This window comes from Crinia signifera, chromosome 1 (assembly GCF_055691185.1).
Source record: "Crinia signifera chromosome 1, ASM5569118v1, whole genome shotgun sequence".
In the NCBI taxonomy this organism is placed as follows: Eukaryota; Metazoa; Chordata; class Amphibia; order Anura; family Myobatrachidae; genus Crinia; species Crinia signifera.
In genome coordinates this window covers 171,132,697-171,149,871 of record NC_139217.1, presented here as the reverse complement: position 1 = coordinate 171,149,871, position 17,175 = coordinate 171,132,697, and the positions used below count along the sequence as shown (strand labels likewise).

At 39.4% G+C, this 17,175-nt stretch overlaps 1 protein-coding gene across 15 annotated transcripts in view; it reads right to left on the bottom strand.

The window, feature by feature from the left end:
• Positions 1–758: 758 nt before the first annotated feature.
• SEPTIN11 (septin 11) overlaps positions 759–17,175 on the bottom strand; it is a 112,458-nt gene continuing 96,041 nt past the window's right edge. The window contains exons 10-13 of one of the 15 annotated variants that reach the window (XR_014471721.1): positions 13,825–13,945; positions 12,835–12,901; positions 9,970–10,041; positions 759–2,696 (exon numbers count right to left, since the gene is read on the bottom strand). Coding sequence is in view for 7 of the 15 variants with exons in the window: in XM_083176901.1 (XP_083033027.1) it covers positions 13,891–13,945 (55 nt within the window). In the remaining 8 variants the exon portion in view is untranslated. Of the gene's footprint in view, positions 2,697–9,969; positions 10,042–12,497; positions 15,782–17,175 lie in introns of those variants that run through there. The other 14 variants (XR_014471717.1, XR_014471723.1, XR_014471720.1 and 11 more) reach the window with 14 other exon arrangements.

Sequence of the window (17,175 nt, the reverse complement as noted above, 5' to 3'; positions counted from 1 at the left end):
CAAAACGGATTAAGGCAACACATTCTATTCCCCCTTTCTTACAGAATATGCCTTCTTACTTTGTGAATCAGGTACATTAACAAAAATCAACCCAGCATTCATTATGGACTGCATAGTAGTTAGCATTGCTGCTTTGGGATCATGTATTTGATTTAAGGCCCATGCACACTAGACGATATTGGTCAAAATATTGTTCAGAAAGAGCTTTCTGAACGATATTGTGAACAATATCGTCCAGTGTGTACACTGTGCATCGTTAACGATACGCGCTTCCGCTCTTTAAGGAGTCCCTCGTCTAGCATGTTTGGACGAGTGAGGACATAATCAACGACGGCCATGCTGCAGCATGACCATTGCTCCCCCACCACAGTTGCCCCTTGTGTGCAGCATTGGAAAATGTGTATGCATTTGCCAATGCCGATAGCACCGCTGCCAATATCAGCGGTGGCATAGTGTGCATGGCCTTTTAGCCAGGTCCCAATCTGTAGTTTGTAAAATCTCCATTTGTTTGTATAATTTCTTCTGTTTGTTCTGGTTCTCCCACATAATAAAGACAAAAAACTCATTATTCTACTAGCCTCAGACAAAAATGTACCCATAGGTTGTTTGCATTAGGGAATTTAGTATGTGTGCTCCCCTGTGACAGGGCCTGATGTTAATGATTATATGTTCACCGAACAGCTAAAACAGAGATAGTTTCAGATGGCCAGTACCAGCGCTGAGAATATAATTTCAAAGGAAATTCACAAAAAAGAATACATAATACTCTATCACTTTTATTTCTGGTTTAGTATATACAGTAGCTCCATCATAACAACTTGGCACTTACACTGTTGCCAACTGATTTTGGTATCAAACTGTAAACAAAGATTAATGGGCATCACCTTCAATCCTAGTTGTTTTACGCATACATTGGGCTCAATGCAGATAAAAACTGTTAAATACACGGATATAATTGGCTCTAGAATTCTGAAAAAAGTTCTTCAATAGAATGCTAATGTTTTGTTTAAAATTACATTTTTACATGTTTAGATTTTTCTTTGAACTGCTTCAAATTGTAAAGTTAATAAATGTTTATAAAAAGTTGAGTACTGTAGCTTAATGGAATAAAAACCAAATACTATATTGATTTTAACTGCATTACCAGCATTTCAAGTTGTATTAAAGAGCATATGTGGCATTGTAATTTATACCTAATGAAACACACACAGAAAGCAATTTTGATGTCAAAAGATGTATACAGTTTTTTTTTATGTATGGGTTTTTATATGCAATTTTATCTTTTGTAGCAAATGTGTACAATGTAATAGGACAACATCTTATTTAAGCTAGCTGCCATTTAAATAAAACATAAAAACGAAGAACAAATAAATAAAACCTAATATAGAAAAGCATAAACATACTCAATTACTTGTCTTAAGCTGCAGTTTCAAATATAGAGACACAGTTTACTTTTTGAATGTGTGTCTAAAGGCCCATAATATAAAACACTGAAAATACATAAGCATCGCCAGTACTAAACACAGAATATACCAGTTTTTCTTACATTTTTAAAAACATACAGTATGTAGTATTGGGAACATAATCAAAATATCTTATTTGTGGAAAGCTGATTTTTTTTTCGAGGCAAACTGCTACAAAGAAATCTGATAGGAAAAATAAACTCACAATTTTTCTCTTCAAATATTTTGTCGGACATGAAAAGTGGGAAAAATAGAAATTAGTTCAGCTTCTTTTACTAAGCAGTGCAAGTGAAGCTGGGTACACACTAGAGCGATTTTCCCACCAATATGATAAGAGTTGATGATTATCATTACCTCATTGCTGACATAGGTCAGGAATTCGAAACGATCAGCCAATAGGACCAAGCGTTTGTGTTCCGTTCCATCGCAGTTTCAGAAAACTCCTTTTAGTTCTTCACACTACTACACAATCATTTTGAAGATTATCTTGTAGTACGTAACTAGATTTATGAGATGAAAGGTTTTGGTTGGTTTTGCTGCAGACCTGTCATAGTTTCAGGAACAATGGCAAATAAAGTTTATTAAGTCACTGTTTTTATTTTCTGTACTCTGTAATTGGGTGCCTCGGATCCCTTGTGGCGCCATATAAATAAAGGATAATAAGAACAATGATTGGTGTGATAACTGGCCACAAATTATGTTACAAGTCAGAGTTAGTGAAGGTCGTTCTTCTACTCTTTGCTACATGGTAATAGAAGCACCGTTTACATACCACTTAAACATCAATTATTTTCAAGATAATTTACAGGTACATAAATGATCTGACTCCCCAATGCCATGTTAGACATAGCATTGTTAATCAGCATAGAGTCATCCTTCAACATATATAGATCAGATGTTACCAAACAGTGGACTTGTCCAGTTAAATCTTTGGGCTCAGGGATATGACCTGTGTAACTGTTCTGCCGATATCTTGCACATTGGTTCTGTTACAGTGCCATCACTTTGACAGCCATTAGAATCTGAATGTACGTCATTAGTGAGCAAGCAATTGCACTCACAAAACACAGCAACACGTAACCCACACAAGATAAACATGAGGAAGATCAATGCCAGAAATCATAAAATCAATCTCCCAAGAGGCGTACGCAAAGACTGCTGCTCTTCTGGTACCTTACTGTCCATTATAGGGAAGGTGGGTACTCTCAACAGGTTGGTTATAGAAAGAAGAAGCTACAGAAAAGAGGAAGAAAGAAGAATATTATTATTATTATTGGGATTATGCTTATGACCTTCACAGGGCTATGCAATACCATCCTTGGCTCTCCATCGGTTGAATTAGACTCATGATTCAATGCTCTTGCTGAGATATAGCTCAACAGCAGCTGGACAATGAACTGTTGTCCCTCCACCTGGTGTGAATGACTATGCCTGGCATAGCAAGGAGGGATTAAAAGTGGTTTAAAGGATAAAGTACATAGGTTAGCATTGATAGTAATACATGGCAATTGGGTCTATTTATAATGGCTTAATTTATCATTCATTTGTTAAATGTTGCTTAACTTGATATGCAAGCAATTTAATAAAAGCAGAATGAAAGCGCTAAAGCAGGAAATCATTCACATTGGTTGCACAATACCATTCTCATGAATACCATTCTTGACCTGTAGGCACTATCTTCCAGTTTAAAGCGAGCACCATCATGGCATTTTCATACAGGCATATCCATAGGTGGCTGGTTGTTCTGGTTACCATGCAGAAGACCTCACCATACATTACAGTATGATTTGTAGACAGAACATGCTTACATCACAAGTAGTATAATTGCACTAGACCTACAATTATCACCTATGCCTTCTATGTCATAGTGACACCTGACTCAGTGCCAGGAAGCGCTATGGTCAAACTTGTGGCATTAATAAAGCAACTGGATAGTGAAGTCACTCATCTTTAAATGTAGGTTTAGAAATAAAAAGTAAACACTTTACTAAACATAACTGACATTGGGGCAGATGTATTAACCCTGGTGAAGAGATTGAGGGGCAGATTTATTAAGCTCGGTGAGTTGATACAGTGTCTGGTTTTTATCACCGGCCAATCAGCTCCTAACTGTGAAGCTACAGACTTGGTTAGAAAAATGACAGGTAGGAGCTGATTGGCCGGTGATAAATACCAGACACTTTGGGGGAAATTTACTAAAGGAAATGTGTAAAAAATAGGTTTAAAAATAGGTGTATTTGTATCCAGAAATACACTTATTTTTGACATTTGACTATCCTGAAAATACGGCAATTCGTATTGATAGCACATCAATATGAATTGCCGTATTTTTCGGGATAGTAAGGGGGAAATATACTAAAGGAAATTTGTAAAAAAATAGGTGTAAAAATTTGTATCCAGAAATACACTTATTTTTTACATTTATTATCCCGAAAATACGGCAATTCGTATTCGTATTGGTAGCACATCAATACGAATAAGAATTGCCGCATTTTCGGCATAGTAAATGTCAAAAATAAGTGTATTTCTGGATACAAATACACCTATTTTTTTTTTTACAAATTTCCTTTAGTAAATTTCCCCCTAAATGTCAAAAATAAGTGTATTTCTGGATACAAATACACCTATTTTTTACAAATTTCCTTTAGTAAATTTCCCCCTTTATAACTTCACCAAGCTTAATAAATCTACTCCACAGTACAAACCAATCAACTCCTGTCATTTCTCAAACAAAGCAGATTGGTTGGTGCTTTATCACCTTCTACTTAATCTCTTCACCAGGTTTAATACATATGACCCAGTATTTGGAATGATCAGATGCTGCACGGTATTCATTCTGTGATTTTTACACATGTATGTGTGACATAGCAGCCAGTACTGTTCCAGACTAAGGGGGTTATTCTGATTCACTCGGAAAGGCACAATCACTCTCTAATGGACAAAACCATGTGCACTGCAGGTGTGGCTGATGCAACATGTGCAGAGAGAGTTAGATTTGGGTGTTTTATTGTTTCTGTGCAGGGTAAATACTGGCTGCTTTATTTTTACATTGCAATATAGATCTCAGTTTGAAGTACACCCCCCACTCAAATCTAACTCTCTCTGCACATGTTACATCAGCCCCACCTGCAGCCCATATGGTTTTGTCCATTAGAGAGTGATTGTGCCTTTCCGAGTGAATCAGGATAACCCCCTAACACATGTGGAAAAGCTTATGTGCATTTTATTGTATTTACAATGCTCTCTCCCATTAAGGTAAAGGGGATGTTTTAACTGAGTAACTGTGTCAGAGGTATTGAAAGGGAACACAAATTCACTGCTTCACAATGTAAGATTGCATGTTCAATATTTGTGTTACAAAGATATGTTAAACAACAAAAAAAGTGTTCCTGTACTAATGTACAGTAAATGTATAACTAGTTTCCTTAAAGGTTTTTCAAATAACATTAGCAAGTCCAGATATATTACACAGGCATTACATCTCTAGGTCACATTCCTTAATGACTTTTCATTTAAAACAAAAAAATATTATACTATTCTAACAACAAACAGGGCGATTTCATAAAGACCCTTTAGATTATCAGTGTAGCTCTTAAAAGTAATTTGGAATCCAGTTTTTTGCAAGTCATACTTGTCAGGCCACTACGGTAGGTCCATTATAAACACATCCAGAAAGCAGATGATATTTCTTATTTCCAGCTTTTAGATGATAAAATGGTTCTTAACCTCAACCCTCAGATTTCCCCAATAGTTAATGGTATGAGGATTTCTTTAATTAACCCTTTGAGTGCCAACAGCTCTGTGGGAGATGTGCAAAATATTGGCTAAAAATTCCAGCGTCGCTCACATTTGTTATACAAATTCAAATGAAAAATGTTTAAAAAAAAAATTTATTTTGTCTATATAAGGTAAACATTACAGGACATTATGATGAATAAAAATGTTTGCTTGTCAATTTTAACACCTAATTTGACATTCGCTTGTCACTCAAAGGGTTAACTCACATGTGCGTGATTAATGACAATCTCTTCGTGATCAGAGCAGCTTCTTTTGGCAAATCAAACCGGTGGAAGCCCCCTACCAAATGCAATACTACTGAATGTTGTTGAGAGGAGGACAGACACATGTACACACAAGATGTAAAAGTAACAATGGCCCTTGTAGTGTTACATCTAGCATATTCTTACTTCTTTGTGTGATGTGTTGGAGGCTGCGTGAATAGCTGATCATGCAAAGCTGATACACGCCAATGCCAGTAATACTGTATGTTAGCGATGGCAACAGCTAGCAGCAGGCAGTGAGGACTGTAAAGAGATCACTGTTTGGATGGCGATCAACAAAAAGTTGACATATTGTAATTTAAATGCTTTCATGACATGATGATTCCTATTACTTAGAAAAAAGTATTCCTAATGAAATCGGCCTTTATTTTTAAATAATTTATTACCAGTTTGTTAATAAACTGGTAAAAAAGATGGCCTTAGATTACCAACACTTTTTTTCTACATCTGCCATGCATTGAAAAAAATAAAAACCTGTCAAAAGACGGTTGATCAGCAGCCAGACAGTCTTTTGAAGATGTTTTTAAAAATTCTGCTGCTCTCTGCATCTCCTCTTCTGAAAACCTGCACGTCAGTATATATACCCTTAAAGATCTAGGTCTCATTTGCCTGTCCATATTTAGTCATCTTTACCTAAACATATATCTTAATCAGCAGCCAATTAAACAATTTCTTTGATTTGTGCAGAGGGCAGAACAAATGTTTTTAGGCACAGTTCATGCGCTGTATTTCTGATAGTGATTTGTCACATATTCCACAGGCTGGTGGCTCTGCAAGAGGGCTGAAAAAAAAAAAAAACTAATTGAACAATAACTTGAATATTACCAGTGCTTTCTGACATCCTTGTAGAAGATTCCGGTGATATGCCCCGTACACAGCTTTGTGCTGAGCACAGCACTCTACCAGCGATACGTACTGAGCAGTTCTCAATAGAGAGAACAAGGGTGATGACTAGATATTTCAAGGGATCCGATATGTAATGCCGGCGGTCGGAATGCCGGCGGTCGGAATCCCGACACTGGAATCCCGACCGCCGAAATCCCGACATGGGGGGGGACGTGGAGCGCCCCCCCTTGCGAGCTCGCTGCGCTCGCCACGCCTATGGGTGTCGTGGACACCCACGGAGGGAGGAAGTTTCGGGATTTCGGCGGTCGGGATTCCGACCGCCGGGATCCCGACCGCCAGCAAATTGACTGCATCCCATTTCAAGCATGCCTGAAATAACTAGCCTGCCATAGCAACTCGAAGGGCTGTGCATCACGATGGGGAATACACACACACACACAGCGATTTGTGCTTCATTTCTAAGCTTTCTAGTTAGATCACTTAGAAATGAGGCTTAAATTGCCCCGTGTGTATGCCCCATAACAGAAGCCAAACCTATGATTAACAGCATCCTGCGCACTACACTTAGATCCACTACAGCCCACACTTTTACTAAATTTTTACTATACGATCAGTGCTTCTATAAAGATAAATGATCTTGCTTTAGTGTGCACCTAAAAAAGTGCTTTGCAGGGGCTGCATAGTGCCAGGAGTGAGGCGTATAAAACACCCTACTGCTGCTGCAACAGGAAATGATTTTAAAAAGTCAAAACTATGGGGTGTTTATATTTCTTTCTTGTCTTTACTCAGCTGTTTGATGGCATTAACCCATTCATACATGACTGCTCTGGAACTTTTAATATCAGTGTTTGTCCTGAAAACTTACTTCTAAAGAGTGGATTTTGGCCCTTATTCTGGTTGACTCAAGGATGCGAATAAGGTCCTATGTCTGATGTTTTCACCGTAAATCTTCCTTATTATACATACAAATAACAATTTATGATACACATGCAAATGTAAGTAATGTGTATGACATAGAAAGCAAACATACAGTGCACTGCAACATAGGTGTATGATGAAAGCTTGCCATTCAAAATCTGTAAAACTAATTTTGGAGTTCAACAGTAAAAAGACTTTGCCACTAACGCAAACATTTACTCTCATGTACAGGATAAGAATCTACATAATTACTTGATATAAAACACCAGAATAAGGGGAGGGGAACAACCAAAATGCCTAGACTTACATGTCTTGTCTAAAGGTGCCTATACATGATCCCATTGCACAGCTCAAAAAAGTATGTACTGCACATACTTTTTGTACTAGATCTCATCTTATTGCATTGCAAAACGGATGCGATGCGATCTAGTCCAAAATACATACAATAAATACTGTGTATAGGCACCTTTAGAATGTCTATCAAGGAGCTTTGAATGTTAAAGCGATGGAGCACCGCCTGCTGGTGTAAAGTGGTAAGGCTCCAACTTTTATTACAATACGTCAAATGATATTCTATCTCAGTGGTGGCCAACCGGTCAGAGGTAAAGAGCCGAAAAATATTGGTAGTCAAGCTAAAGAGCCAACATCATGCGCGCGCCGAAGGCGCATGCGCCAAAAAAAGGGGCGTAGTCTATTTTGACCCCTTGGGTGGGTGTGATACAAATATGCCTCCAATAGTGCAGTGCCATATATACATATGCCCCCAATAGTGCCAGATACACATATGCCCCCTCCACGGTGCCAGGTGTGCACCACACGGTGCCAGGTATGCCCCCATAGTGCCAAAAAGCTGGTATGCCCCCACAGTCCCACAAACGGCTATGCCCCCACAGTGCCACAAACGGCTATGCCCCCACAGTGCCACAAACGGCTATGCCCCCACAGTGCCACAAACTGCTATGCCCCCACAGTGCAAATTTCCCAGCAGCAGCACTCACCGTTGTTGCTGCTGCTGCCAGGCGGGGAGAGGACAGTCTGGTGTCCCCCTGCAGTCCTCCTGTCATGTCACCGATGGGAGGAGAGCACAGCACACCGCGCGTCTCCTTCCCCCTCACTTCCCTGTGACTGGGCCGCCCACCAATCAAAGATCACTGGCCAGGTCCTGATTGGCTGCTGGCCCACGAGCTCTGATTGGCGGACGGCCCAGTCACAAGGATGCACAGTAAGGGGTAGGAGAGATGCGCGATGCGCGCTCTCCTCCCCTCAGAAGGAGAAGGGATTCAGGGAACCGGCAGCAGGGTGGACTGGGACAGACGGTGGGCAGCAGTGGGAGCAGGAGCCGCACTTTACAAGGGGGAGAGCCGCATGAGGCTCAAGAGCCACAGGTTGGCCACCACTGTAATCTATCTCAATAACTACATTGTAAGATGGGTATGGGTTGTTAGATCCACAGTCAAAAGATAGACCACTATTGGGCACCATAAAAATGTCGACATGCATTAGGTGAACATGGTAAAAAGGTCGGCATGAAGTTTTCACTGTTTTGGTGTCTATGTCGACATAGGTGCCTCATTTATTCTCGCTCTATGCCCACTGGGAGGGTGAAGTATAAACAAGTCAGGGTTAAATAAAAAATCATGAAAAACTCACGTTGACCCTTTTCCATGCCGACCTTTTGAACAGATCGACCTAATGCACGTTGACCTTTTTAATGTGTCAACCTTTTGACTGTTGACTGCATCCTTTTTAAGATGTACCCTCCTCTACCCACTTTTGCTCATTTGACCCCCCTTTCATTATAAGATGCCATTCTCTGGACCCCTTCCCCTGTGTTGATGTGGTGCATTATGATACTGGGTCTCCACAACAGACAGCACAAACACACATTAGGATGTGCTGCAAGCCCAACATTGGCCTCCTGTTCTGGCGTCTTTCTGGGCACAAATGCAAACGCCAAACGTTATTGCACTGGGACAGTTGTAGAAAAACTATGTGTTAGGATGAGCATTGGACCAATATCGGATAAATTCATTGGTTCTGATATGAACCCTAGATGTGACCTGGCGGGGTAGACAAGAAAGGGGGGAACAAAAATATGTGGATAGCCTTTTTAGCTCAAAAGCGATAATTAAATAATACATCTGGTTTAAGAACCAGCGAACAATCATTCCACAAAATGTACTAAAGAATGAAAACCACTATCCTTGCCGGTATGGGTTATGGGGTCGACAAGAGGAAGGTCGACATGCATTAAGTCGACCACTGAAGGTTGACGAGCATCAAGGCCGACATGTCTGAAGGTCGACATGGTCGTTAGGTCGACACAAGCGATATGGACAAGGTTGACAGTTAAAAGGTCGACAAGAGGTTTATCCCTTTTTTTATCCCAAATGTCGACATGGACACTAAAAAAAATGCACATCGCCCCCTCGCATGGCTCGCCATGCTTCGGGCATGGTGCCTTGCTAAGCTCGGCACACTATTTTATTCTCCCACCACACCCTAGTGTGGCTAAAAAAAGAGTGAAAAACCCTATGTCAACCTTTTGCCTGTCTACCTAGCCCATGTCGACCTTCATGCATGTCATCCTTCAGTGGTCACCCAATGCATGTCAACATTGCTCTTGTCGACCTAGTGACCGTATACCATCCTTGCAATACACTTGTCTTCTTCCAACACACCTTCAGGAATGTGGTCTACAATTCTGCAAAATGGTCATAAGCATTTGCAGGGATTTCTGTGAGTAAATGACTCTGCAATCAATGAAAAGTAGTTTAGAGGTATTTTATATATATATGTACATATATACACACACACACACACACACACACACAGACATATACACATACATGCATATACACATACATGCACACACATGGTGTGGACAAGACAATGTGAAAAAAAGAAAAAGGACACCTTAATTTGGGGTAAAAGTATATTTTTGTTGAGTGCTGGCAGTATTTCATGTCCTCTGTCTAACATACAAAACTGTATTCAAAGTAACTTGTATAGTTTTATACTTCAAAAGACAAACACCAGAGTAAAAATTTATACACATAACAAGTGCCTAGTATATGCATCAACTATATAATACTGCATTAACACTGGATGCAAGGTTACAAAAAAAGTCATGACATATTTTAAAGAACATTGGAATTCAAACTTCTACAGCTACAATTTAAGGCAAATGGTATATTTTATATATTTATAAACATTAAAGTGTAATATTACATTAAACCTAGTGCTGTTCACAGCTTTTTGTTCAGAGAATGTAAAAAAAAAAAAAGTAACAGCAAGTGTTCATTTTCATCCACCAGCTTTCAAGATGGCATACACCATATTAATCCCAATGCACTGCCAATGAACAGGACACAGTGAGCACAATGGACAAAGCTGGACAATGATGAAATGTAACAACCCACAGAATAGAGACCATCTCTACTGAGAAAGGTGATGAGAAATGAGGTGAAGGGAAGGGAAGCTAAGCCAAGAGAAAGCATTAAGAATCAAAGGAGAAAGCATTTACCTTATAATAAACCTACAATTTGCCATGCAGCAAATGTACTGATGTGTCACTTTTGCCAGTCTTTCTCATTATACGCATTCTATGGTGCAGCGTTTCATAACTTTGGGTTCCATGGGCCAATACTTGGTGTAACAAATAATGATCCAGTTGAAATGAATGGAATCATTATTTGTCGGCTGGTGACTCTGATGTGACTGTGAAAACTACAGACGTGTGTGTGGAAATAACATAATAACAGGCCCCAGTGAAATAAAGGTTATCCAGATGCCAGGCTTAAGCTCTGAATGGCTGGTTCTCAATTAGGGGTAGATGTCTCAAGCAGTGATAAGGGAGGAGAAGTGAGCCATAGGAGAAGTGGCCCATGGCAACCAATCAGCACGGAAGTAATATCTATAATTTGCATAACATAAAATTATACAGAGCAGCTGATTGGGTGCCATGGGCAACATCTCCTTTGGCTCACTTCTCCTCCCTTATAACTGCTTCATACATCTACCCCTTAATGTGTCCCCAAACATTCATGGCCATTGATCTAAGGGGAGATTTATCAAGTCATCTTTAAAAAACAAAGTGGAAAAGTCTTCTACTTATCATATTATGGAATGTACTTAATATATTTCTAGCTTTACCTGAATAAATGAAGCAATGGGCAAACTTACAATTTCTCGATTTTTGATTTGATAGATCTCTCCCATAGTCACTTAGGGGTATATTTACTAAACATTGGTTCTGGTTTTTCTGTCTGCTTTGTAAACCAAATATTTGCTAAAGTTAAAACTGACAGAAATCTTGAACCAACTATCGCTGCCATAGCAACTGTTCCCAAGCTCTCAGCCAGTCAGCTCTTCCACATTCATTCCTATGAGTGTCTGGGGGTGACCTGTCATTATGGGTTGGGCACTGTACAAAGTGCACAGTGTTGTACATATGGTTCACTGCTTTTTTAAGATTGGATTCCCTATGCAGTATGTGTGTCCTGTGGTTCTTTTAATACTTTCACTAAGCCGAATATAGGTGCCAGTGTGCCTTAAATATGCAGGAAGGCAGGTAAATATTATTCAACAAATGCTGGCATATCAGGACCTGGAGTCACCTGGAAACAATCAATATAATCTATTCTTTAACTATGAACCCCACAACCACTGCCTCCAGGGATCTAGTGAATTTTCCTGAGCTTTCAGCATAATGCTGTTTTACCCCATTTTCCTATACCAGCCAATTACTTCTGTTGGACAGGTGTTTGTATATAATTTTGTTCATCTCTATATTATCAGCTTACATTAAATTTAAAATGCAAATATAAGTAAGGTATCCCCCAATGTTTACACAATTATGGCTTTGTGCCTTGCTGCTTTAACAACTGTAAAATAATTTCTCTTGTCCACGCTCCATGAAAAAGGGGATGTATAAAATGATACAGACCACGGGAGGCCCGCAGGGTCTGGTTCTCTTGCAAAGGCAAATTCCTTCTCAGATGGACAAAACCATGTGTACTGCAGGGGGGGGGGGCAGATGTAACATGTGCAGAGAGAGTTAGATTTGGGTGAGTTATTTTGTTTCTGTGCAGGGCAAATACTGACTGCTTTACTTTTACACTGCAATATAGATCTCACTTTGAAGTAAAACCCCACCCAAATCTAATTCTCTCTGCACATGTTACATCCCCCCCCCCCTGCAGTGCACATGGTTTTGTCCATTTAAGAAGGAATTTGACTTTGCGAGTGAACCAGAATAAGGGCCTTTGTATCAGGGAGTATTCATAATTGAAACACTTGTAACAAGGCAGTCACCCGTTTGAATTATTAGTCTGTAATTGAAACATGTTTTATTTATGAAGCAAACTAGAACTTCCTGGTGCTAAAGGGAACAAAAATACGAAATTGGCGATGCTCCTTCACCACATTATGTGCAATGGCTGCATGTTCATAACTTGAAAGTAAAAAAAAGATATATACTTCTTTATATGCAAACAAGCCCACATTCAACAGCATTCAGTAATCATGGCTAGGAACTTACTTACATGCGTGCAGGGGAAGCACATCCAAATAGATTGGAGGGAAGCCACTTACTCCGTGCATAGCCAAGGACTACTGTGGAGAAAGTATAGACACAGAAAGAAAGAAAGAAAACCAAACAAACAGGTGCAGCAGTATTATGCTAAACATGGCCCAGGGTATGTAACAGAATTAAGGCTTGTAGAAGACATTTACTAGACTAACTGTTTGGATCATAGCGTGTTCTCTATTTCAAATATCATTAAATAAAAATCTTCCAATTACAAAAGGTATAAATAGTACAAAGCGTATCAGTAGAAATGTGTGTAAGGTTTTAATAAGCTTGTTGCTATAATGCTTACTACATAAATCAATGAATCCATCTGTAATAGAATTGACTCTCTCATTTAGGGGTGCCAGTAGTGACACTTACTAAACAATTCCAAAACATTGGAATACTAGCCAAAAAATGTAGTTACGGTTCAGATTCCTGAGATTAGGCACCATTTATTCCATCATAATCTAATACAAGGAGGAAATAAACATAAGAAAATACTCCGTGGCCACAGACTTTGAACGCTATCGACACTTTTTATATAAAAATGGAAAATAACCTGTGCAATACATTACAAATAAAATGAAAACGCTACACAAAGACATCCAGAGCAAGACTTATGAATGCTTGAGGTGTAATGAGCGACCAAACACAATTCATGGTAAGGAAACTGGTTTCTAATTTGTTTTCTAAAGCTGTTAGCGTTGCTAAACCCGTAGGCTCCAGTGTCCCTGTCCTGTGTTGCTTGCATAGTGGTCTTTCCTATACTGAATACCACCCAGAGCCATGTTTAGGTAGTGAGAAAACAGAAATAAAAATGACTGGCCTACGTCAACGTAAGATCAAGCATAAAGATGCATAGTGGTAGCATTCCAGCACATTTGCAAGTGAGGGGTCAGCTGCAGGCAGAGTGGGATGTGCAGTAATTCAGACTAGCTTAGGAACAACAAGAGAGAGCTACCTAGCTATGAGCAGAGGGGAGAGGGATCAGGCATGACAGCGTCAGAAGAGAAAGAAATCCCAGAAGTCAAAAGGTAAACATGGGTCGCCACTTCTTGGATTGTATCATAAGGGGGAAGGAGCTGTCCAGGAAGGAACCGCATAGAAAAAGAAATACAAGAGACAGTTTAGTCAGTTTTCTTACCATGTATGCCAATGCAAAATGTGCTTGGGATGTTAAGGTGGAAAGCTTTCTTGTACACTTGAAAAAGAACAGCAATGGATATGGGAGATCCTCAGCAACAAACATACATACATATATAAACCTACTGCTCTCTGATGTACACGTACAGAAGGGAGTAATACTTGACCATTTACTAGAAATCTAACACTTGTATGAAACAGAAGGTTCTTGTTGCTTTGTAAGCCAGTTGCCCTGCCTAACCTAGATGTCCTGGGGGCAGATGTATTACCATTCATGTTTGTTAAATAGTGGGTCCACTTCTACTGCAATGGAGAAGCGGGCATCCGTATCATCCAAATGATTTATGCAGCCCACTGCCGATAAGAAGAGCCATTATGTCCTCAGTCCACGGCTCTCCTTATTGGCACCCCCGTCAGGACTGCGCATGTACCTTAAAAAAAAAAAAGCACTCTCTCCACCTGGCCAGCTGTACTGAGTATGCAGGAGATCACACTATTATTGTGAGATATCCTGCGCAGCCCAGAGCCAGCAGCAGTGACAGCCCTGTCCCTGCTGTTGGCAGAGGACAACGCCAGCCTTGGGCTGGCCAGACAGACACAGCATTTTTTTGGGGCGATGTATGCCTGACAGGCATTCATACATGAAAAAGCGATGTATGAATGCTGCACGTTAGTGCAGCACATGCACTTAACACAGGTTCATACATCCTCCCCCTGGATTCAGAACATAGGCGCAGAACACATTCTTGAGGGGGTTAAGAATGAACCAAAAAGGAAAGAAGCTGCTGCAAGAAGCCAAGGCTTGTACTACCGTTATAGCACCTCTAATAGATATTAAACAAACATGTAAAACCCTTATTAAATTGACATTGTTGGTTTTTCAAGTCATCAGCACCTCTAAAAAGAGATTAGTTTCATTCTTCTGTGGCTGATTTTTCAGGTCTGGACTCTTAACCAGTGTGAAGTAGAGATGTGCAGGTTCGGATTTACCCAGATCTCAAAACGGGATCTTATTGGCTATATGCTGTGACATGTTTTTGCTCCAAAACATGTGACAGCTGGATAGCCAATAAGATCCTGTTTCGAGACCCAGGTAAATCCGAACCTGCAAATCTCTAGTGTGAAGCATTTTCTAATGCAGAGATATCAGAACATTTCAGAAACCTATATGTACAGTACAAAGCTGAATGGAATGGTTCACACCGGTACATGAGGGGAGTTATCAGAACCTGTGCTGCAAGAACACACAGAGCTTCATACACACTCAATTTAAATGGAGCATGAATTTGTTATTCATATTTAGCTGCATAATTTAGGTTTTCCTAAAGATGTATACATAAGAATTTTACAGGATGCGCTATATACGGTAGTCATGTGCATACTGCTTGCAAGTCAGCTGACTGAGAAAGATCATTTGCATTTGTTAGATTTGTCCATGTAATAGTTCGGATCAGTGACTGTCCATTCTAAAATGCATGAAGGTACAGTAAGGTCTTCAAGGATTAGATAGATTTTAGCCAGCAGAAGCACAATAATGATTGTGAAAGGCATATGTCCCTGCCATTCGGAGCAGGCCAGGCTCAGCAACATTCGCTTCCCAGCAACAAAACATATAGTCCAAGTGCACGCAGTCTCCCCCACGGGCAGCCAAACATTATGCATTAAGAGAATGATTAGTGATCTGTGTCGAGGAAATGGTGGGGAGACACATTACTGCAAAAAGCAGGTGAATGCTGGGACATCCTTGGCTCGGCACACTTTATGTGAAGCTTGCACTGCAAGTTAAAAGAAACAAAACAAAAAAAACACACAGACGGGGGAGAAAATATACAAAACACTCACATTAGAAATGGAAAACTGCAAATTAAAGGCAAAGTTGAAAAGAAAAGAGCACAACAAAAAGAACCAGAGAAGCAACATTCATCTTTGGATGTTCTGTGCATTATCATTAATAACAAAAATGTAGACTGGACAAATTGCATACAGGTAAAACATTTACAACCAATAAAGCCTGATGATTTTTGTGTCAAGCTCAGAAAAAACAGAATTTCCTATATACACTAATCTTAATTTCTTTAACACTTTACCCAAAATGAAAGAGGATAATGCTGTTGAAAAGAATTGTAAAAGAGGTAAAGATTGATCGATATATAATTAAAATAAGATATATTCAATGCTCATCTGCTGTCATGTTCCTGAGCATACACTTTTACAAGCATACATTTTACACTTAAGGGAAACACACACACACATATACACATACACACATATACATATATATGTACATACACACCCACCATTACCTCACTCTCTCCTTGGCGGGTGCAAACATTGTATCATGTTAAATAGTCACAACAAGTTTACAGTAATGCAGAATGGAAACGTCTACATTTTAACAAAAGATGGAATACATGTATTGAAGTGTACAGTTTGTATTTTGTTTTAATACATTTTTGTGGGTAAAAATCAGACTCTTAATAATGGGTTACCAAAATGGTAATGAGCAAACAATTGCTCATTACCAACTAATAAACATTAATTTTGCACAGGTACCCAACATCTTAACACACTGAGTTTCTAAATCAAAATTTAGATGGATCAATTGATGCCGAAGTCCCAGAAAAAAACAAAAAAGCAGTCAGATTCAAATGATACTTGGGTACATGCTACTATTTATTAGCCTGTGGGGATTCCTAGCCCATGTAAGTGAGCACAAGTATGTGCTTGAACATTCATGGGGTATTCAGAATTGGGGGTAAAGTGGGACACTTTTTTTTTCAGCAATACAAAACCACATTGTGATGCAGTTGGGGCAGATTTAAAGTATAGGGGTTCGAGGAGTAATGTCCACAATGTATTCTAAACTCCTGGGTAAAAATAAAAGACTGATATTTGAGGGCTACAGGCAAGATCAGACCTTATTTACCCTGCATGTCAAAACATAAAGCACACTGCTTGCATCCCTTGTATTGCATCATAATTTGCCCGGGTAAGAAATTGCTCCTCTTTGCTCCCAAATCTGAGTTATACATCTTAAATCTGGCAATATATACCTTTGACCTACAAAAGCAGAAATGTGCAATTGAAAAAAAAAGTCTATTTAAAGGAAATTTAAATACCAATTTGTGATTAGATTTTTACTAACAAAAGCTTCTATTTTGTTTGTGCC